Source organism: Hylobates moloch, unplaced genomic scaffold (genome assembly GCF_009828535.3).
Source record: "Hylobates moloch isolate HMO894 unplaced genomic scaffold, HMol_V3 SCAFFOLD_12, whole genome shotgun sequence".
Classification (NCBI taxonomy): domain Eukaryota; kingdom Metazoa; phylum Chordata; class Mammalia; order Primates; family Hylobatidae; genus Hylobates; species Hylobates moloch.
The window spans coordinates 52767872-52790068 of record NW_026652287.1 but is presented as its reverse complement, the minus strand read 5'-3'; the positions used below and the strand labels follow the sequence as shown (position 1 = coordinate 52790068).

The window sequence follows — 22197 nt, the reverse complement described above, 5'->3', positions numbered from 1 at the left end:
CCCAGCACTTTGGGAGGCCGAGGCGGGCCGAACACAAGGTCAGGAGATCGAGACCATCCTGGCTAACACGGTGAAACCCCATCTCTACTAACAATACAAAAAATTAGCTGGGTGTGGTGGCGGGCGCCTGTAGTCCCAGTTACTCGGGAGGCTGAGGCAGGAGAGTGGCGTGAACCCAGGAGGTGGAGCTTGCAGTGAGCCGAGATGACGCCACTGCACTCCAGCCTGGGCAACAGAGCGAGACTCCGACTCAAAAAAAAAAAAAAACAAAACAAGTACTGAATCTGTCACGCTCTTTGGGGCCTGGCACTGCTCTACCATCTCATGTCACAGTCGGAGCTCTGGCTGAGCATCAGCCAGGATGTGACCTGGAAACCTGGCTTGGCTCTTAGGTCGATAGTGTTATTCCTTTCAATGGACTCACTCATCACAACTCAAGAACTGCAGAGTAGGCAGCACGGAGCCAGTCGGAGAATCCTTGCCTCCTTAACAGCCAAAACCGTTGGACACAAAGTTCACAAACTAAAGTCTATTTCCAGCCCCAAAATTCCACTGTGCTGGGTGTGGGAGCATTTTTATAACTGACAAGTGGCTTGTGGCAACCCCAGAACTGGTGCTTCTGGACAAACCTCCACTCCCTACCTAAAAGGGCTGCTCCCTGGTGTGCTGTAAATGGGGTCTTGAGCCTGATCCAGCTTTGAGGGTCACGGAAGGGGCGTCCCCCAGCCCGAGTATTAGAATTTTGGTTGGAATCGGACAGAATATCAGGCCTCCACCAGGGGGCGCCATGGCTCCAGCGAGGCCCAGGTGGTTTCAGGGCTCCGAGAGACAACCCGGGCAAGGGGAATCACCGGGGTCGCGGGTTGTGGGAGCTCCTGGGAGAGGCTCCCCGGGACGGGTGGACTCTGCAACCATTCAGGGAGGAGGGGGCTGGGGTTCCGTGGGATTTGGGGTAGCACAAAGATCTGGGAGGGAAACTATGGCCTAGATGAAGTCTTAGGATGCCCAGGTCAGGGGCACTGTAGCCTCGAGTGGTCGCTCAGGGGGCCCTGGGCCGACCCAGTTTCAGGCGGCTCAGGTAGAGAAGGGCACTATCAAGGCTTCCGGGCTACGGGGGCGTGGCCTCATGCGGGGGCGTGGTCTCCGCTGGGCAGGGCGACGCGGAACCCAGGCGGCGGCGGCTGCGGCGGCAGGAAATCGGGGCTTGGCCCCGCCGGCGCGCGACCCCATCCCCATCCTGGTCCCCGCAGAGCGATCCCTGGGCCCAGACATGGACGCAGCAGACCCGGGTAGGGGGTCGGGGATCCGGGAGGGGCCTCCTCCGACCATCCCCTGCTTCCTACATTGAGGGGACACACTTGCCCCACTCCGTCCTGAGAGCCAGGAGAGGAGTTCCTGAATCGGAAGGACCCAGGGATCCTCCATTGTGGGAAGCCCTATGCCTGGATGAGTTCGGGACGCCAGCCCTTCACTCCCCCTCCCCCTTTTGATCCCTCACCCCAGACGCCTGGGGGAGGGGGCCCAGGAAGGGGAAGTGGCTGCTTCTGCTTCTGATTTTTGTGATGGGGGCAGGGTGCCACGACTGCTGAGGGAGAGGGCAACGCGGTAGGATCCCCAGAGGGCTCCTCTGTAGCCCTGGGGAGCCGGCAGTGCTGGTCTGGGCCCCCTAGGAGAGGGGGCAGTGGGGCAGCAGCAGAAATGTGGCAGGGTCCGACTTGGTGTTTCCAGCCGTCTTTGTGTCTGTGTTGTGTATGTGGAGTGTCATTCGGTCTTTATGTCCCTCATGGCTTCAGTCTCTCCATGTGTGTTTCTGTCCCAGGCTCTGCCTGGCTGTCCCTTGTGTATTTCCATCTGTCTAGCCTGTGGTTCCATTGTCAGGCCGGCTCTCTTCTCGGGACAGCGTGGTTGCATCTGGGGCATCTGTTTTGTTGGTTTGCTTCTGGGTGCAGGCAGACCCAGCGTGTGGGTGTCTCTGTTCCCCGAGCAGCTGTCTCTGGTCTCTGGTGGTGTGTGAGTCCATCTGCCTGCCTCGAGTTGGCCCCAACCAAGCCCCTCCAGCCCTTTCTTTCTCTCTCTCTTTCCCTTTCTCTTCCACCCCCTCCAAATGAGACTGGTTGAGGTGCCGTGGGTGGAGGGAGGCAGTGGTTAGCCCATGTGTTACACTCACCTCCCCCAGGACTTCCCCCAGCTCCTGAGGGCAGGAAGAGGTACAGTGACATCTTCCGGAGCCTGGACAACCTCGAAATCTCACTGGAGAACGTGTGAGTCTGAGCCTGGATCACCCCCAAATCCTGCCAAGATGCCCCAAGCCCTTAACCATTTAGGTGCCCTGAAGTCCCATTTGGAACCTGTAACATCTGGGCCTACATACCTAATAACCAGAGAAGTCTAGGATGGGACCTCCAAAATGCCTGGGTATCCTAAAAGTGTCCCCCTAAATAAACTGGAAATCCCCAAAGTGGTCCTAGAACCCCTACATATCCTTGTAACCCCTTAAAACATTTGCGATCCCTATAATCCCACTCTATGAACCCCAAAGTTACCTGGGGCCCTTCAGACCCTTTTTCAAGTCCTATCTAAAAAAAACTCACCTGATTCCCCCAAAACACCATTCTTCGGACCTCCCAGACACAAGGGATGCCACAGGGGTGATGTTTGCCACAAACAACCCTAAGGTCCCCAGCACCCCTTGGCAGGACAGACTGGGTGTAAGGTGGCATCCTGACACACCTTTATCCCCCAGGACCCTTGAGATGCTGGCTGGAGACCCTCTACTCTCAGAAGACCCAGAACCTGACAAGACCCCTACAGCCACTGTTGTGAGTGGGGAGTAAGGGAATAGGGAGGAAGGCCTCAGGCAGAGGGGGTCTTAGAAAGGCCAGGTCCCTGCCCTGTTTGCTTCTGAATACTGTCTCCCTCCCCCACAGACCAACGAAGCCAGCTGTTGGAGCGACCCCTCCCCAGAGGGTCCTGTACCCCTCACAGGTAGGGGGATCTGGAGGCCAGGACAGTGGGGACAGACAGGAGTCTTTTCTTCAACAAATCACCACTGATCCCCTGTTCCATGCAAAGCATCGTTTAGGTTTTGGGAATATGGCAGTACACACAACAGATCTCAGTCCCAGCCCTCAGGGAGACCCCAGGCTGGGTGGAGGCTGAGGTAGGAGGATCATTTGAAGCCAGGAATTCGTGACCGTGCTGGGCAACAGTAAGACACCATCCCTACCAAAAGAAAAAATATTTTTTTAATTAGCTGGGTGTGGTGGTGTGTGCCTGTAGTCCCCGCTACTTTGGAAGCTGAGGCTGGAGGACTGATTAAGCCCAGGACTTTGAGGCTGCAGTGAGATACAATTGCGCCACTGCACTCCAGCCTGGATGACAGAGCAAGACCATGTCCAAAAAAATCAAACACAGGGCCAGGCACGGTGGCTCATGCCTGTAATCCCAGCACTTTGGAGGCTGAGGTGGGTGGATCACGAGGTCAGAAGATCGAGACCATCCTGGCTAACACGGTGAAACCCCGTCTCTACTAAATATACAAAAAAATTTAGCCGAGCGCAGTGGCGGATGCCTGTAGTCCCAGCTACTCGGGAGGCTGAGGCAGGAGAATGGCGTGAACCCGGGAGGCGGAGCTTGCAGTGAGCCAAGATAGGGCCACTGCACTCCAGCCTGAGCGACAGATTGAGACTCCGCCTCAAAAAAAGAAAAAAAAAACCACAGGCCGGGCGCGGTGGCTCACGCCTGTAATCCCAGCACTTTGGGAGGCTGAGGCGGGCAGATCACCTGAGATTGGGAGTTCGAGACCACCCTGACCAACACGGAGAAACCTCGTCTCTACTAAAAATACAAAAAATTAGCCGGGCGTGGTGGCGCATGCCTGTAATCCAGCTACTTGGGAGGCTGAGGCAGGAGAATCGCTTGAACCCGGGAGGTGGAGGTTTTGGTGAGCCAAAATCGCACCATTGCACTCTAGCCTGGGCAACAAGAGTGAAACACAGTCTCAAAAATAAATAAATAAATAAATAATAAAATAAAAAATCAAAAACAAAAAACAGTGAATCTGTAAAATTGCAACCAGAACAAGTGATCCCAAAGCAGTGTTTGGGGAGCTGTAAGGCTGTAGGACAGGTGCCACTGTTCTGGTCTGGGGGCTTAGGGAAGACATCCATAGCCGACTAGGGTGCAAAGGTCAGAGGTCCATCCATCTTCCCCAGAGAAGGAACTGGACTTGCGGCTCATTCGGACAAAGGGGGGTGTGGACGCAGCCCTGGAATATGCCAAGACCTGGAGCCGCTATGCCAAGGAACTGCTTGCCTGGACTGAAAAGAGAGCCAGCTATGGTGAGGACCTCTTCCACCCAGCCCCAGTCACCAGGCAGTCCCCAGACCCCAGCTAGACCAAGAGCCCTTCTCTCTCTTCCCCTAGAGCTGGAGTTTGCTAAGAGCACCATGAAGATCGCTGAAGCTGGCAAGGTGTCCATTCAACAGCAGGTAGTCATGACCAGACCCCCCGGAGAGCCCAAGCCCCCCCCAGAACCCCACATTTGTCCCCCACAGATCTTCAGTATCCTCCTACACCACTGTGTCTCCCCCAGAGTCACATGCCTCTGCAGTACATCTACACCCTGTTTCTGGAGCACGATCTCAGCCTGGGAGCCCTGGCCATGGAGACAGTGGCCCAGCAGAAAAGAGACTACTACCAGGTGAGAGGGGCAGGGCGGAATGTTACAGAGGGCACCCTGCTGTCCTGCTGTCCTTCAGGCCTGATCCCCTCGGTTCCCAGAAAGCTGGGAGGAAGGCACCACTACCAACATCGCCATTTCACTGATGAGGAAGCTGAGGCCCGGGGATGCTCGGGAACTTGCCCAAGGTTACCCAGCAAAGATTCAAGCTGGGCTTCCTGTGCAATTGCAAAACTTCACTTTACTTTTTTTCTTGAGACAAAGTCTCTTGCTCTTTTGCCCAGGCTGGGGTGCATTGGTGCGATCTCGGCTCATTGCAACCTCTGCTTCCTGGGTTCAAGCAATTCACCTGCCTCAGCCTCCTGAGTAGCTGGGATTACAGGCGCCTGCCACCACGCCTGGCTAATTTTTGTATTTTTAGTACAGATGGGGTTTCACCATGTTGGCCAGGCTGGTCTCCAACTCCTGACCTCAGGTAATCCACCTACCTCAGCTTCCCAAAGTGGTGGGATTACAGGCGTGAGCTACCACGCCCAGCCAAAAACTTCGTTTTTGTTTGTGGGGAGGGGCACGAGGTGCTGAGTGCTTGGTGTCTCTGCTTCCAAGCAGAAAGGATGGGGTGACCACATGAGACTTCTGGACTCAGGGGTAGGAAAGAGCAGGTCTGGAGAAGACCCCAGGAGGAGAATACTGACTCAGAAAAGGGTCCAGCCAGGCACAGTGGCTCATGCCTGTAATCCCAGCACTCTGGAGGCCAAGGAGGGAGGATTGCTTGAGCCCAGGAGTTTGAGACCAACCTGGGCAACATAGTGAGACCCCCCTGTCTCTACAAAAAAAAAAAAAGTTTTTTAATTAGCTGGGCCTCGTGCGCATGTCTGTAGTGCTAGCTACTAGGAGGCTGAGGCTGGAGGATTGCTTGAGGCCAGGAGTTCAGGACTAACCTGGGCAACATAGTGAGATCCCTGTCTTTATCTGCCCAAAAAAATTTATTTATTTATTTATATTTTGAGACAGAGTCTCACTTTATCGTCCAGGCTGGAGTGCAGTGGCATGATCTCAGCTCACTGCAAACTCCACCTCCTGAGTTCAAGTGATTCTCCTGCGTCAGCCTCCCGAGTAGCTGAGACTACAGGAGTGTGCCATCACATCTTTATAATTTTTGTATTTTTGTAGAGACGGGTTTTGGCCATGTTGGTCAGGCTGGTCTCAAACTCCTGACCTCAGGTGATCTGCCCACTTTGGCCTCCCAAGTGCTGGGATTAAAGGCATGAGCCATTACACCTGGCCAACCAAAAAAAAAAAAGAAATTGTTTCTTAAATTAACTAGGCCTAGTGCACATGCCTGTAGTCCTAGCTACTGAGAGGCTGAGGCTGGAGGATTGCTTGAACTCAAGAGTTCAAGTTCAGTGCTTCAGTGAGCCACGATTGCCCACTTGCACTCCAGCCTGGGCAACAAGAGCAAAACTCCGTCTCAAAAAAAAAAAGAGTCCAGAGGTGGCAAAGCACATGGCGCAGGAATGGAAGGACTGGGTGGCTGCTTCTGGGGTGGCCCTAAGGCAGCGTCTCCATCCCCATCCCCAACCCTTGCCAGCCCCTCGCCGCCAAACGGACTGAGATTGAGAAGTGGCGGAAGGAGTTCAAGGAGCAGTGGATGAAGGAGCAGAAGCGGATGGTGAGGCTTGGAATGGGTGGAGGGGTAGGCTGAGAGAGACGGCGGGAGGCTGACCTCCTCATCATCCCCCAGAATGAGGCGGTGCAGGCACTGCGGCGCGCCCAGCTGCAGTATGTGCAACGCAGCGAGGACCTGCGGGCGCGCTCCCAGGGGTCCCCTGAGGACCCGGCCCCCCAGGCCTCGCTGGGACCTAGCAAGCAGCAGGAGCGGCGGCGGCGCTCGCGAGAGGAGGCCCACGCCAAGGTGGGCACCCAGCCCCGAGCCCCTGTAGCGCTTTGGCGCCCCCTGCCCTCCACTCTCGCCCACACGCGCCCCACCCCGCCCCTGGCCTCCCGTTTCCCCAGGCTCAGGAGGCCGAGGCGCTGTACCAGGCCTGTGTCCGCGAGGCCAACGCGCGGCAGCAGGACCTGGAGATCGCAAAGCAGCGAATCGTGTCGCACGTGCGCAAGCTGGTGTTTCAGGGGGATGAAGTGCTGAGGCGGGTGAGGCCCATCCCCAAGGCCATCCTCCCCTCACCCCGTTGGGGACCCGACTGATTGCCCCACTCCTCGCCCCTAAGCCACCCTGGAGACACCACGACTAGGCCATTTCCCTCGACAGCCAGTTCCCGCCCCCAGACCCACTGTCTCGGCTCCACCCCATGGGGTCCTGTCCCCTGGATGACAAGCCCCTGCTCTGACCACGCCTGGGTCCCCTGGCCGACTGCCCTAGTTCCAAGGCCGCCCAGGTGCGTCCCAAACCCTGACCACGTTCGCATCTCTCTCAAGCCCCGCCCCAGCTCTGGCCCTGCCCCCAGGCTCCCAGGCCCCGCCCCTCCCCAACCTGCTGTCTCTACCCGGCAGGTGACCCTGAGTCTCTTCGGGCTGCGTGGGGCGCAGGCGGAGCGTGGTCCCCGCGCCTTCGCCGCCTTGGCCGAGTGCTGTGCGCCCTTTGAGCCGGGCCAGCGCTACCAGGAGTTCGTACGGGCCCTGCGGCCCGAGGCCCCGCCGCCCGCCTTCTCCTTCCAGGAGTTCGTTCCCTCTGCGAACAGGTGGGTCACTGGAGCAGGAAGTCGGGAATGAGCCCCTGAATCGCGATGCCAGGCTGTTGGCACCGCAGGCTGGTTACTCGAGGTTAGAGAACGCAAAGCCTTAGTGGAATTTAGTACTCCAGGCTCTCGGGGGTCTTAGGAGGGTGAATGGGTTGTCCCAGTCCTAGGGGCAGGGGCAGGAATATGGGGCTACTGTATTTCAGGGGCCACAATGCCCATGGGTGTCAGGGCTTGCAGACCCAAGTGCTTGGAGTTGGTACCTAGACATGATGCCTGGGTGCCATCACCCCAGGCCAGTTTCCTGGGATTCAAACCTTCAAACTTCTGTCTTCTCAGCTCCCCTCTGGACATCAGAAAGAAGCTTTCTGGGCCTCTACCTCCAAGGCTGGATGAGAATTCAGCTGAGCCAGGCCCTTGGGAGGATCCAGGCACAGGCTGGCGCTGGCAAGGTGAGTGCAATGAGGGCCGGGTGGGAGTGGTGCCTGGAGTTCGTTCCACCCACACATAGGTGGGCTGCAGGAGTGGGGTTCGGGAGCAGGGGACCATCCTTATTGACCTGTGACACCTAGGGACTCCAGGCCCCACTCCAGGCAGTGATGTGGACAGCGTGGGTGGCAGCAGCGAGTCTCGGTCCCTGGACTCTCCCACTTCCAGCCCAGGTAGGGATAGGACCTGGTCCTGACCCACACTCCACCTGTGACCATCCTCCAGCCCCTGGCCAAGCTCTGACCCTCAATCTTTAACTATCTTTGACCTCTGACCTACCCCACACCCCTGACCTATTTCCTCAACCTCTTTTTTTACCTTTTTCAAAATTCTTTCTTTATTTGTTTGTTTATTTGAGACAGTCTCATTCTGTCGCCCAGCTTGGAGTGCAGTGGCATGATCTCGGCTCACTGCAATCTCCACCTCCTAGATTCAAGTGATTCTCCTGTCTCAGACTCTGGAGTAACTGGGATTACAGGTGTGCACCACCACATCGGCTAATTTTTGTATTTTTTACAGCCTGTTGGCCAGGCTGATCTCGAACTCCTGACCTCAGGTGATCCACCCACCTTGGTCTCCCAAAGTGCAGGGATTACAGGTGTGTGCCACCGTGCCCGGCCTTTTCTTTTTTTTTTTTTTTTTTTTTTTTTTGAGACAGAGTCTTGCTCTGTTGCCCAGGCTGGAGTGCAGTGGTATGATCTCGGCTCACTGCAATCTCGCCTCCCAGGTTCAAGCGATTCTCATGCCTCAGCCTCCTGAGTAGCTGGGACTACAGGTGCCTGCCACCATGCCTGGTTAATTTTTGTATTTTTAGTAGAGACGAGGTTTTGCCATGTTGGCCAGGCTGGTCTCAAACTCCTTGCCTCATGTGATCCTCCTGCCTCAGCTTCCCAAAGTGCTGGGATTACAGGTGTGAGCCACTGTGCCCGGCCTATTTCCTCAACCTCTTGATCCAGCTTATGAACCACCCCCGCAGGTTGCTGACCCAATTCTCCAACCCTTAACCACTGACCTGTCCAATCCCCCTCCTGACCTCTGACCCCTTGGGAATTAGTGGGTGGTTCTGGAAGCCCTAAAAACCAGGAGTGCCTCCCATAGCCCAGGAATCTCCCATGATTCCTCTGACCCCAGGCGCTGGCACGAGGCGGCTGGTGAAGGCTTCGTCCACAGGCACTGAGTCCTCAGATGACTTTGAGGAGCGAGACCCTGGTGAGGCTGAAGCAGGGTAGGGCAGGATGGGACAGGGCAGGGCACCAGGCACTCCTGACCCTGTCTCCCTGCAGACCTGGGAGACGGGCTGGAGAATGGGCTGGGCAGCCCCTTCAGGAAGTGGACGCTGTCCAGCGCGGCTCAGACCCACCGGCTGCGGCGACTGCGGGGCCCAGCCAAGTGCCGCGAGTGCGAAGCCTTCATGGTCAGCGGGACGGAGTGTGAGGAGGTGTGGCCTGGGCTAATGACCAAATGACCTTTGCTGACCCTTGATCATCTCCTGACCTGAGATTCCTACAGCCTTTCTGCCCCCGGGACCCACCCTAACCTGATGTCTCCCATGAGCCCCCATTCTTTGAGGATCCTTGTAACCTTCTCTTCCCCTGCTGGTACCTAATGACCTCCCTGTCCCTGTGACCTTCCCCACAGTGCTTTCTGACCTGCCACAAGCGCTGCCTGGAGACACTCCTGATCCTCTGTGGACACAGGCGGCTCCCAGCCCGGACACCCCTCTTTGGGGTTGACTTCCTGCAGCTACCCAGGGACTTCCCGGAGGAGGTACCCTTTGTGGTCACGAAGTGCACGGCTGAGATAGAACACCGTGCCCTGGATGTGCAGGTGCTGCCCTGACCCTTCATCATCCCCAGAAGTGACCTGACCGAATCAATGGACTATCACGAACCGGGCATCTGTTTCTCACCCTCACCCTGCAGGGCATTTACCGGGTCAGCGGGTCCCGGGTCCGTGTGGAGCGGCTGTGCCAGGCTTTTGAGAATGGCCGAGCGTTGGTGGAGCTGTCGGGGAACTCGCCTCATGACGTCTCGAGTGTCCTCAAGCGATTTCTTCAGGAGGTGGGTGCTTAGGACACTGAGGGGGATGTGGGCAGGGGCCCTCCACAGCCCACCCACACTCGTGTTGCGCCCTCCGTTCCACCCCCAGCTCACCGACCCCGTGATCCCCTTCCACCTCTACGATGCCTTCATCTCTCTGGCTAAGACCTTGCATGCAGACCCTGGGGACGACCCTGGGACCCCCAGCCCCAGCCCTGAGGTTATCCGCTCGCTGAAGACCCTCTTGGTACAGCTGCCTGACTCTAACTACAACACCCTGCGGCACCTGGTGGCCCATCTGTTCAGGTGTGCATGGGTCCCTGAGCCTTGAAATGCGACCCTCTTCCCTGGACATGCGACTACTGACTTCCCTGGCTGACCCCTGACACTGAGCTCTGACCTTTGACCTGTGTTTTCTGAACTCTGAACCTTAATCCATGATTCATAACTTTGGGTACTGACCCCTGACCTCCAGCTATGGATATGTGGCTGCTGGTCTCAGACAACTTACACCTGTGACATGGGCAAGTCACCACTAGGCTGGCCTGAGGGTCCCACCCTTACCCTCAGACCAATGACCTTGCACCCTGTACTCTGACCTTTCTCTTCACACCATCCCCAGGGTGGCTGCACGGTTTATGGAAAACAAGATGTCTGCCAACAACCTGGGCATTGTGTTTGGGCCGACACTGCTGCGGCCGCTGGACGGCCCGCGGGGAGCCGGCGCCATCCCTGTCACCTGCCTGCTGGACTCCGGGCATCAGGCCCAGCTTGTGGAGTTCCTCATCGTGCACTACGAGCAGATCTTTGGGATGGATGAGCTCCCCCAGGCCACTGAGCCCCCGCCCCAAGACCCCAGCCCAGCCCCTGGGCCCCTCACAACCAGCTCCCAACTGCCACCCCCGCACCTTGACCCGGAATCCCAGCCCCCAGTCCTAGCCTCGGACCCCAGCCCAGACCCCCAGCACCACAGTACCCTGGAGCAGCATCCCACGGCCATGCCTACCGAGGTAGGAACCCACTGGGCCCACAGCCATGGAGAGGGCCTTATCTCTGTTCAATTCTCTTACCTTCTCTTTCACCTTCCTTCCTTTCCTTTTAAAATTTCCTTCATTCTCTTCCTCCCTTCCTCATTTAACTTGTGTTCATTCTGGAAGGAATAGTGAGGAATAAGCAGTGGGCAGTGATGATGTAACAAAAGGGGACAGCCCTGCAGAGGTACTAACATGGGTGATCATTCTTTCCTCCAACAGAATATTTATTGAACACGTATTTTGGGCCAAGCATTGTCATAGGCATTGCAGATACATCCACGAGCTAAATATCCAAAGACCCTGCCCTCTCAGTGCCTGCGTTTTAGTGGGGAAAGACCAACCATAAACATGACAAAAAGTCAGTTATCTGGAATGTGATGAGGTGACGATGATAAGGGTAATGGATCATGAAAAGGTAGAGTAATGGCTGGGCACAGCGGCTTACGCCTGTAATCCCAGCACTTTGGGAGGCCGAGGCGGGTGGATCACCTGAGGTCAGGAGTTCGAGACTAGCCCAACCAACAAGGAGAAACCTGTCTCTACTAAAAATACAAAAATTAGCCGCGTGTGGTGGTGTGTACCTGTAATCCCAGCTGCTTAGGAGGCTGAGGCAGGAGAATCGCTTGAGCCCAGGAAGCAGAGGTAGTGAGCTGAGATCATGCCACTGCACTCCAGCCTGGGCAATAGAGCAAGACTTTGTTTCAAAAAAAAAAAAAAAAAAAAAGTGGAGTAAGACACACGACACCAGGGAGCAGCACGGTGGGAGGTGGAAGGCAGTTTGTAGCACTAAGCATGGCGGGGGCAAGTCTTAGAGAGCAGATGGACTTGAGCAAAGACTGGAAAGACATGAAGGAGTGAGCTGGCCACATGGAGATCAGGTGAAGGGTGTTCCAGGCAAAGGGAATAGCCAGTGCAAAGGCTCTGAGGTAGGAGCATGCCTGGTGTGTTAGGACGCAGCCCCATCCTGTAATGAATGACGGGAAGGTGGTACGAAGTGACACTGAAGAGGAGTGGGCCCAGGTGGCTCTGCCAGCTATCCCGAACTTGCATCTGCTATTCACAGGATGTGGACCACCACAATGCACCTCCTATGCATAGGGCACAGACCACCACTGAATGCGCACCTGCTGTGCAGGGGACACTATAGAGACTTCCTGTTGTCCTCTCCACAGTCCTGAGAGGTAGATAGTGTTAGTGAAAATCATTTACAGATGAAACAATGAAGGCTCTGAGTAGTTAATGGCCCTAAAAGGGGACTGTAAGCAGTTGGAATCTTTTTTTTTTTTGGAGACAGAATCTCACTGTGTCGCCCAACTGGAGTGCAGTGGTGTAATCTCGGCTTACCACAACCTCCGCCTCCCGGGTTCAAGCGATTCTCATGCCTCAGAGACAAGGTTTCGCCATGTTAGCCAGGCTGGTCTCCAACTCCTGACCTCAAGTAATCCACCCACCTCAGCCTCCCAAAGTGCTGGGATTATAGGCGTGAGCCACCGCACCCGGCCACAGTTGGAATCCTTTAGTTTTGTAGACAGAGTTTCATTCTTGTTGCCCAGGTTGGAGTGCAATGGTGTGATCTCGGTTCACCGTAACCTCCACCTCCTGGGTTCAAGCGATCCTCCTGCCTCAGCCTCCTGAGTAGCTGGGATTACAGGCATGCACCACCACACCAGCCTACTTTTTTTTGTAATTTAGTAGAGTAGGGGTTTCACCATGTTGGCCAGGCTGGTCTCAAACTCCCGACCTCAGGTGATCCACCCTCCTCGGCCTCCCAAAGTGCTGAGATTACAGGCATGAGCCACTGCACCCGGCCTAGAATCTTTTTTTTTTCTTTTTTTGAGATGGAGTCTCGCTCTGTCGCCCACGCTGGAGTGCAGTGGCGCGATCTTGGCTCACTGCAAGCTCCGCCTCCTGGGTTCACGCCATTCTCCTGCCTCAGCCTCCCGCGTAGCTGGGACTACAGGGCGCCCACCACCACGCCGGTCTAATTTTTTTGTATTTTTAGTAGAGACAGGGTTTCACCATGTTAGCCAGGATGGTCTCGATCTCCTGACCTCATGATCCACCCGCCTCGGCCTTCCAAAGTGCTGGGATTACAGGCTTGAGCCACCGCGCCCAGCTGCCCAGCCTAGAATCTTTAACAAAGGTCACCAGTCTGGATCCAGAGCTCAGCTGTGAACCAGGAAGACAGCAGCACCCACCACTCCGGATTGCTAGAACAGTCCATGCCCAAGGCCTGTGCTGCTGGTATCTTGCTGCATCTGCCATTCCTGAGAGCAAGGATCTCTCCTGCAGCAGCCCAGAGCTGGGAAGCGGCTGCTGGTGAACTGTGGGTCTCTGAGAGCTGGAATGGCTCATAAAGTGCTCGGGACAGTGTCTAATGTGTAGACACTGCCAACCATTTAGCTAAGGATGGAACAGTAAGGTTGGTAAGGTTGCAGAGAGCAGTCCAGGATGGTAGTTCAGAGGCACCGCCTGGTCCTAATGTGGAGAGGGCTGAGCCACTCCTTGGGCTGGCCATTTGCTAAACAAGGATTTTCCCACCCTCATGGAGCCCACGGTCCAGACTCAATGAATGACACTGCTCTATGCTGGAAGGGCAAGCAGTACACTTATTATTATTTTTGAGACGGAGTCTCATTCTGTCGCCCAGACTGGAGTGCAGGGGCATAATCTAAGCTCACTGCAATCTCCACCTCCCAGGTCCAAGCGATTCTCCTGCCTCAGCCTCTCTAGTAGCTGGGATTACAGGCATGCACCACCACGCCCGGCTAAATTTTGTATTTCTAGCAGAGACGGGGTTTCACCATGTTGGCCAGGCTGGTCCCGAACTCCTGACCTCAGATAATCCACCCACCTCGGCCTCCCAAAGTGCTGGGATTACAGGCATGCACCACCATGCCTGGCCAAGCAGTACACTTATAAGGGCATCGTCTATCCCCAAACACCAAAACTGCAAAGGATGACAGGTGCACATTCAGTGGTGGTCCATGCCCTGTGCCTAGGAGGAGCTCAGTGGTGGTCCACACCCAGTGCAGAGTAGGTGCGAAGTCAGAGGTGGCTGGCAGAGCCACCTGGGACCACTCCTCTTTGGTCTCACTTCCTACCACCTTTCCCTCATTCATTACAGGCTGGGGCTGCGTCCTAACACACCAGGCACGCTCCTACCTCAGGGCTTTTGCACTGGCTATTCCTTTTGCATTTCCAGGAATAAGCCCTCGGCTCTCCAGGAATCTCAAAGAACTGGGATTTTAGTGTTGGGGTCTCATTCTTGGGTTTCTCCCTGCAGATTCCAACTCCACAGAGTGACCAGAGAGAAGACGTGGCTGAAGACACCAAAGATGGGGGAGGGGAAGGTGAGTATGTTAGGGAGAGGCTCAGGAGTTCTGGGGGTCCCCTGGCCCCAGGGTGGCTTGGCTAAAAGGTGACTCCTGGGGGGGATATCCAGAGAACTTGGAGGTGCTCTGCACTGACCACCCACTCCACACACAGTGTCCAGCCAAGGCCCAGAGGACTCACTCCTGGGGACACAGTCTCGTGGCCACTTCAGCCGCCAGCCAGTGAAGTATCCCCGGGGCGGTGTGAGGCCTGTAACCCACCAGCTGTCCAGTCTGGCCCTGGTGGCTTCCAAGCTGTGCGAGGAGACCCCCATCACATCAGTGCCCAGAGGGAGTTTGCGGAGGCGGGGACCCAGCCCTGCAGCTGCCTCCCCTGAGGGCAGCCCCCTGCGCCGCACCCCGCTGCCCAAGCATTTTGAGATCACCCAGGAGACAGCCCGGCTACTCTCGAAACTGGACAGTGAGGCTGTGCCCAGGGCCACCTGCTGCCCGGACGTCCAGGCTGAGGAAGCCGAGGACCATCTCTGACCACCCTGGCACCTTAAATAAGAGGCCCAGATTGTGAAGACGGACCCATATCTTCCTACCTCCCACCACCTAGTGGCCAAACACCCCGCCAGGAGTTCAGTGTTGGGAGAGGTCCAGGGTTCCTATAAGGAAAAACTATTTAATACATGGCCTAGGGGAGGCCTAAAACGCTTTTGGGGATAATGTCCCAGAGTCCCCCCACTAGACACAGGTCACTGCCAAGCATCAGGGCTGCTCGGGCTCAGAGGTCACTCAGGGTCAATACTCAGGGTCAATACAGGTTATGAGATCCTTGGGGTCCACTCTAGTCTCTGACCCCTGGGACAGGGGTGCTTTTGCTACTTTGGTTGTGGTCACTCCCCCACACCTGCCTGCCTCCTTCGCAGACTCGAAGTGACCTTCCTGGAGGAGGTGGGCAGCTCAGACTCCACATCCTGGTGGTGCCTGAGGTCTGATGGCCTCTAATAAACTGTGTCCTGTATGCCCTTGGGTGCATCTCTGCTAGGGGAGAGGCCAGCATGGGTAGCACTCCTTGCCCCCATGTTACAGATTAGGGGAATCAAGGCCTCTTTTTTTTTTTTGAGACAGAGTCTTGCTCTGTCGCCAGGTTGGAGTGCGGTGGCGCCATCTCGGCTCACTGCAACCTCCGCCTCCCGGGTTCAAGCGATTCTCCTGCCTCAGCCTCCCGAGTAGCTGGGACTGCAGGCGCGTGCCACCATGCCCAGCTGATTTTTTTGTATTTTTAGTAGAGACGGGGTTTCACCATGTTGGCCAGGATGGTCTCGATTTCCTGATCTCGTGATCGGCCCGCATCGGCCTCCCAAAATGCAGGGATTATAGGCGTGAGCCACTGCGCCCGGCCTCAAGGCCTCCTTCTTGCATCATCAAACACCCTGCAGCACCTACCTAAAGGCAGTTGGGGCTGGGTCGCAGCACCCGGCTGAGTCACGCCAGCCCGGCCCTCCCGGAGCTCTGCGTCCCCGATCCGGTCCTGCATAATCAAATACAGTATAACAAAGTACAGATAACCGGGACAATGGGGCTGTGTGCTCCGGACCGTGGGAGCCCGGGGCCACCGCAGGGAGGCCGAGGGAGGAAGCCACAGGGCAGGGCAGGGCCGGGCTTTGCAGGGGGCAGCGCTGTCCCAGGGTGAGGGGTACGAGGGCGGGATTGCAAAACCCTAGGGTGCGCCCGATGATCAGCTGGGGCCACAGAGGTGGGCCTCGCACTGGAGGCCTCGGCTCGCTGTTACTGCGAGCTGGGAAAGCCGAGGCTGGGCGGGGGTCCGGGCGGTGGGAGCCAAGTCGGATCAGGGAGTGGCTTGTAACTCGGCGGCCGATTGGACACGAAGAAGAGAGCGGGGTGGGGCTGGGAGGGTTGGGGGTCCGGAGCGGGGGCGCGGACCCAAGACCACCTGGAGCTCCGTCCGGGCAGCGCGGGGTCACGGAGGGAATTTTCGGGTCGCCGAGTGACTCAGCCCCGCAGGCTCGAAACTGCGGGCGCGTGAGGTGTGCAGGGACCGGGGTGGGGGTCCCGCGCCGGAAATAGGGGCGACCGAGGGGCCGCGAGGCGGGGAGGAAATAGGGGGGCTGCGGTTCCGGGCGACACCGCCCCCGACGCGGCCGGGGAGGCGGGGCTCCCCCAGGTGGTGGGGCGGGGCGGGGCTCCCCCAGGTGGCGGGGGCGGGGCGCCGGGGAGACCCCGCCTCCCGCGGCCTCTCAGCAGCCCGCACAGGGCGCACCCGGACGCTCCGGCGCACCCGGGCGCTCCACCGCTCCCGCCGCAGTCGCCGGGCCATGGGCCTCGGGCCCGCCCCGAACCCCCGCGAGCCCGCCTTGTCTGCGGCGTGACGGGAGGCCCAGGTGAGGCCTGCATGGACGGGAGGCGGGCGGGTGCGGGCCTGGGCCCGGGGGAAGGGCGCGGCACGTGCCTGCGGGGCCAGGACGCCGCCCTCTGATCCCTTAACCCCCTACCCCTTCCCCAGTCTGGAGACGCCTGGAGGCCCGGCCAGCCGTCCCTTCCCCAACCGCTGTCTTTGTCCCGGAGACCGCCAGTGTCCTCCGTCCCACCCGGAACAGCCTATTGCCCCGCCCGCTTGGGAAGCACTCGCGCCCAAATCCCGCCGACCAACTTCTGGGGCCGCCTCTCTGTCCACTCCGATCACCTCCACGCCTCGGCATCGCGCCCTCGCAGGGTTCTAGCAAGTGACCTCACCCTTGTGTGCACACGCTCCCGGGTCTCTGCTCCCTACACTGACTCCGGCACCAAAGTGACCCTCCCTCATCTCTTCGCGCAGCTCACACCCCTTTGTCTTGCCCTAACCCTCCTCTCCCCACAACCCAAACCGGGTCACACATTGGCGGCAGGTGGGCTGGGATTCGACGATAGATGGGTTTTGTTTCACTTCTTCTGGTTCAAAAACCTATTGACTTGGGTGATGTCTTGCACACAGGTCTTATTAGTAGGTAAGAAACAGCTGCTCCTCCACCCCCACCCTAGCCCCATGGAGCTTGCTTTTTCCAGGCCACCGTGGTCGTCACCACTGCCACTTTGCTCTGAGGCATCTGAATTCGAGACCCTTGTCCTTCCTGCGCTGACCCTCCTCTGCAGCTGCCGCCCCTCCCTGTGTCTTTCCAAGAAGTGCCACATGCACTGATCTCTTGTATCCCCAGATGGTCACCATGAGCCATTGCTACTACAACGAGACCATCGGCTTCTTCTATAACAACAGTGGCAAAGAGCTCAGCTCCCACTGGCGGCCCAAGGATGTGGTCGTGGTGGCACTGGGGCTGACCGTCAGCGTGCTGGTGCTGCTGACCAATCTGCTGGTCATAGCAGCCATCGCCTCCAACCGCCGCTTCCACCAGCCCATCTACTACCTGCTCGGCAACCTGGCCGCGGCTGACCTCTTCGCGGGCGTGGCCTACCTCTTCCTCATGTTCCACACTGGTCCGCGCACAGCTCGACTTTCACTTGAGGGCTGGTTCCTGCGGCAGGGCTTGCTGGACACAAGCCTCACTGCGTCAGTGGCCACACTGCTGGCCATCGCCGTGGAGCGGCACCGCAGTGTGATGGCCGTGCAGCTGCACAGCCGCCTGCCCCGTGGCCGTGTGGTCATGCTCATTGTGGGCGTGTGGGTGGCTGCCCTAGGCCTGGGGCTGCTGCCTGCCCACTCCTGGCACTGCCTCTGTGCCCTGGACCGCTGCTCACGCATGGCACCCCTGCTCAGCCGCTCCTATTTGGCCGTCTGGGCTCTGTCGAGCCTGCTTGTCTTCCTGCTCATGGTGGCCGTCTACACCCGCATTTTTTTCTACGTGCGGCGGCGAGTGCAGCGCATGGCAGAGCACGTCAGCTGCCACCCCCGCTACCGAGAGACCACGCTCAGCCTGGTCAAGACTGTTGTCATCATCCTGGGTAAGTGGGGCCCTCAGTGGGCAACAGGGATCCTGCTTCCCCCTATCTCCCACAAGACACTGCGAAGCAATGAACAAAACAAGCTAACTGATAGAGGGCGATAGGGGGATGACTTAGGTGGAGAATGTTCTCCAAGGAGGTGATATGTGAGCAGAGGCCTGAATGCTGAGGATAGGAACAGAGAGTTCCAGGCAGAGGAAACAAAGTAAAAACCTCGAGGCAGTACCAGGCCAGAGCCTCTAAAGAGGAAAGCGGGCTTGTGAGGAGGAGAGTTCAGCAAGGCCTTAAGGGGCACGAACAGGAGTCTTATTGTGAGTTTCATGGGAAGCCCTTAGGAGTTTTTAGCAGTGCTGGCCGGGCACAGTGGCTCACGCCTGTAATCCCAGCACTTTGGGAGGCTGAGGCGGGCGGATCAACTGAGGTTGGGAGTTCACGACCAGCCTGACCAACATGGAGAAACCCCGTCTCTACTAAAAATACAAAATTAGCTGGGTATGGTGGTGCGTGCCTGTAATCCCAGCTACTCGGGAGCCTGAGGCAGGAGAATCACTTGAACCCAGGAGGCGGAGGTTGTGGTGAGCAGAGATCGCACCATTGCATTCCAGCCTGGGCAACAAGAGCGAAACTCCAGAACTCTGTCTCAGAGAAAAAAAAAAAAAAAGGAGTTTTTAGCAGTGCTAAGCCTGTTTTAACAAAAAGCCTTTAAATTGTTTTTTAATCTATATTTTAAATTTTTTTTTTTTTTGAGACGGAGTCTCGCTCTGTCGCCCAGGCTGGAGTGCAGTGGCGCAGTCTCGGCTCACTGCAAGCTCCGCCTCCCGGGTTCGCGCCATTCTCCTGCCTCAGCCTCTCCGAGTAGCTGGGACTACAGGCGCCCGCCACCACGCCCGGCTAATTTTTTGTGTTTTTTAGTAGAGACGGGGTTTCACCGTGGTCTCGATCTCCTGACCTCGTGATCCGCCCGCCTTGGCCTCCCAAAGTGCTGGGATTACAAGCGTGAGCCACCGCGCCCGGCCGGTCTCAATCTCTTGACCTCGTGATCCACCCACCTTGGCCTCCCAAAGTGCTGGGATTACAAGCATGAGCCACCGCACCCAGCCCATATTTTTAAATTTCAATTTTTTTTTTTTTTAAGAGAGAGGGTCTTACTCTTGCCTAGGCTGGATTACAGTGGCTCCATGATAGCTCACTGCAGCCTCGACCTTCAGGGCTCAGGCGATCCTCCCGCCTCAGTGTCCTGAGTAGCTGGGACTACAGGCATGTGCCACCATACCTGGCTAATTTTTTATTTTTTGTAGAGACGAGGTCTCACTATATTGCCTAGGCTGGTCTCAAACTCCTGGCCTCAAGCGATTCTCCTGCCTCAGCCTGTCAAATGCTGCAGTGAGGTGTGATCGTGCCACTGCACTCCAGCCTAGGTGACAGAAGGAGACCTTGTCTCAAAAAACACACACAGGCCGGGCGCAGTGGCTCACGCCTGAAATCCCAACACTTTTGGAGGCCGAGGCGGGCAGATCACGAGGTCAGGAGATCGAGACCATCCTGGCCAACATGGTGAAACCCCATGTCTACTAAAATACAAAAAAAAAAAAAAAATAGCCGGGCATGGTGGCACACGCCTGTAGTCCCAGCTACTTGGGAGGCTGAGGTGGGGGAATTGCCTGAACCTGGGAGGCAGAGGTTGCAGTGAGCCAAGATCACACCACTGCGCTCTAGCCTGGCGACAGAGCGAGACTCCATCTCAAACACACACACACACGCACACACACGCACACACACACACACGCACACACACACACAAAATGTCGAGTGCCTTGGCCACTGTGTACCAATTAGCATAGATGTCCCATCTTAGTAGGTCTTCCTGTCACACTGCAGAATCAGCAAAACAGGCAGCTCTTGCACTGCAAACTTCACCACTATTGCTCGAGCTCTGGGGACCACTCCAACCCCAAACTGAGAGCTGTAGGTGCCAGGCCTCTGACAGCTTGCCCTGCTCATTTCCGCCTCTGTCCCACAGGGGCGTTCGTGGTCTGCTGGACACCAGGCCAGGTGATACTGCTCCTGGATGGTTTAGGCTGTGAGTCCTGCAATGTCCTGGCTGTAGAAAAGTACTTCCTACTGTTGGCCGAGGCCAACTCACTGGTCAATGCTGCTGTGTACTCTTGCCGAGATGCTGAGATGCGCCGCACCTTCCGCCGCCTCCTCTGCTGTGCGTGCCTCCGCCGGTCCACCCGCGAGTCTGTCCACTATACATCCTCTGCCCAGGGAGGTGCCAGCACTCGCATCATGCTTCCCGAGAACGGCCACCCACTGATGGACTCCACCCTTTAGCTACCTTGAACTTCAGCGGTATGCGGCAAGCATCAAATCCACAGCCCCTGATGACTTGTGGGTGCTCCTGGCTCAACCCAACCAGCGGGACTGACTGACTAGCAGGCCAAGGTCTGGCACAGCACAGCACCACTGCCAGGCCTCCCCAGGCACACCACTCTGCCCAGGGAATGGGGGCTTCGGGTCATCTCCCACTGCCTGGGGGAGTCAGATGGGGTGCAGGAATCTGGCTCTTCAGCCATCTCAGGTTTAGGGGGTTTATAACAGACATTTTGCTGTTTTCACTGCGTATCCTTGGTAAGCCCTGTGGACTGGTTCCTGCTGTGTGATGCTGAGGGTTTTAAGGTGGGGAGAGATAAGGGCTCTCTCGGGCCATGCTACCCGGTGTGACTGGGTAATGAGGACAGACTGTGGACGCCCCATCTGCCTGAGGCTGATTCTTTAGCAGCAGAGACTGAGGGGTGCAGAGTGTGAGCTGGGAAAGGTTTGTGGCTCCTTGCAGCCTCCAGGGGCTGGCCTGTCCCCGATAGAATTGAAGCAGTCCACGGGGAGGGGATGATACAAGGAGTAAACCTTTCTTTTCACTCTGAGGTCTCCAAAACATTTGTTGTTATCAATTCAGTGTATCTGTCCCTGTGTCCTGGAATTGTCTACCTTGGCCCAGGTCCAGAAAGGATCCTTCAACGTGGTATCTCCTTGGCCCTGTGCTCAATCTTCTTCAGTCTGGCTGGCTGTTATTCCATCTCCTTTTTTTTTTTTTAGACAGGGTCTCACTTTGTAGCCCAGGCTGGAGAGCAGTAGCACAATCTCAGCTCACTGCAACCTCTGCCTCCCAGGTTCAAGTGATTCTCCTGCATCAGCCTCCCGAGTAGGTGGGATTACAGGCATATGCCACCACGCCCAGCTAATTTTTTTATTTTTAGTAGAGATAGGGTTTCACCATGTTGGCCAGGCTGGTCTCGAACTCCTGACCTCAGGTGATCCGCCTGCCTCAGCCTCCCAAAGTGCTGGGATTATAGGTGTGAGCCGCCATGCCTGGCCTTTTTTTCTTTTTTTTTTTTTTTGAGACAGTCTCACATGATCTCAGCTCACTGCAACCTCTGCCCCCCCAGGTTCAAGCGATTCTTCTGCCTCAGCCTCCCAAGTAGCTGGGACTACAGGCATGCACCACCATGTCTGGCTAATTTTTTGTATTTTAATAGATATGGGATTTCACCATATTGGCCAGGCTGGTCTTGAACTCCTGACCTCGTGATCCGCCTGCTTTGGCCTCCCAAAGTGCTGGGATTACAGGTGTGAGCCACCATGCCTGGCCAGTCTTACTGATTTTTATGTGAGAACACTGACTCAGACAGGTTGTGATCTGGCCCATGGTTACACAGCTTGGAGATGTCACATACATGCCCAGAGGGACCAGAGAGGCCCCTAGGAAAGGGACTTCAGATTCCCACAAAGCCCAGAGTTGGTCCCAAGCTCAGCTGGGCTTTCCCTACCTCACCCCACAGCACCCAACCCATGAGTGCCAGACCCATGATGAGCCCCCTCTGAGATGCTCAGGGAGGCCCCTTCCGAGGCACAGTGTGTGCCAGGATGTCATTCTCTGCTCCCACCTCACCAGTGAGGAGGTGGGGTTATGTCCCTACT

General features: G+C 56.9%; 2 protein-coding genes across 8 annotated transcripts; both read left to right on the top strand.

Annotated features, from left to right (window-relative positions):
* The first annotated feature begins 1145 nt into the window (after positions 1-1145).
* Positions 1146-15335, top strand: GMIP (GEM interacting protein). 6 transcript variants are annotated; one of them, XM_032170251.2, is made up of 21 exons: positions 1146-1289; positions 2177-2261; positions 2744-2819; positions 2928-2985; positions 4215-4340; positions 4426-4490; positions 4595-4702; positions 6273-6353; positions 6426-6596; positions 6698-6835; positions 7196-7383; positions 7720-7832; positions 7953-8042; positions 9001-9078; positions 9153-9307; positions 9508-9696; positions 9792-9929; positions 10018-10214; positions 10531-10918; positions 14229-14295; positions 14432-15333. In XM_032170251.2, exons 1-21 carry the CDS (start codon positions 1271-1273, stop codon positions 14803-14805), a joined length of 2904 nt encoding a protein of 967 aa, XP_032026142.1. In that variant the 5' UTR covers positions 1146-1270; the 3' UTR covers positions 14806-15333. The 6 variants fall into 6 exon arrangements, with proteins under 6 accessions (XP_032026142.1, XP_032026147.1, XP_032026146.1 ...); XM_032170253.2 differs by having other exon boundaries at positions 1169-1289; positions 2189-2261; XM_032170256.2 differs by lacking the exon at positions 9001-9078 and having other exon boundaries at positions 7962-8042.
* Positions 15336-16545: 1210 nt separating this feature from the next.
* Positions 16546-21189, top strand: LPAR2 (lysophosphatidic acid receptor 2). Of its 2 annotated transcripts, XM_058425405.1 has the most exons (3): positions 16546-16667; positions 17478-18219; positions 20240-21189. In XM_058425405.1, exons 2-3 carry the CDS (start codon positions 17478-17480, stop codon positions 20551-20553), a joined length of 1056 nt encoding a protein of 351 aa, XP_058281388.1. In that variant the 5' UTR covers positions 16546-16667; the 3' UTR covers positions 20554-21189. The 2 variants fall into 2 exon arrangements, 1 of the variants encoding a protein (XP_058281388.1); XR_009209003.1 differs by lacking the exons at positions 17478-18219; positions 20240-21189 and adding an exon at positions 16790-17471.
* Positions 21190-22197: the final 1008 nt, after the last annotated feature.

What these genes read in the sequence shown, in the direction of transcription:
- GMIP (XM_032170251.2), top strand. An exon ending in AGACCCCTACAGCCACTGTT is followed by an intron (nt 2,820 to 2,927) that starts GTGAGTGGGGAG and finishes CCTCCCCCACAG; the next exon opens with ACCAACGAAGCCAGCTGTTG. An exon ending in CCACGGCCATGCCTACCGAG is followed by an intron (nt 10,919 to 14,228) that starts GTAGGAACCCAC and finishes TTCTCCCTGCAG; the next exon opens with ATTCCAACTCCACAGAGTGA.
- LPAR2 (XM_058425405.1), top strand. Translation starts at nt 17,478, where the DNA reads ATGGTCACCATGAGCCATTGCTACTACAACGAGACCATCGGCTTCTTC. An exon ending in GACTGTTGTCATCATCCTGG is followed by an intron (nt 18,220 to 20,239) that starts GTAAGTGGGGCC and finishes TCTGTCCCACAG; the next exon opens with GGGCGTTCGTGGTCTGCTGG.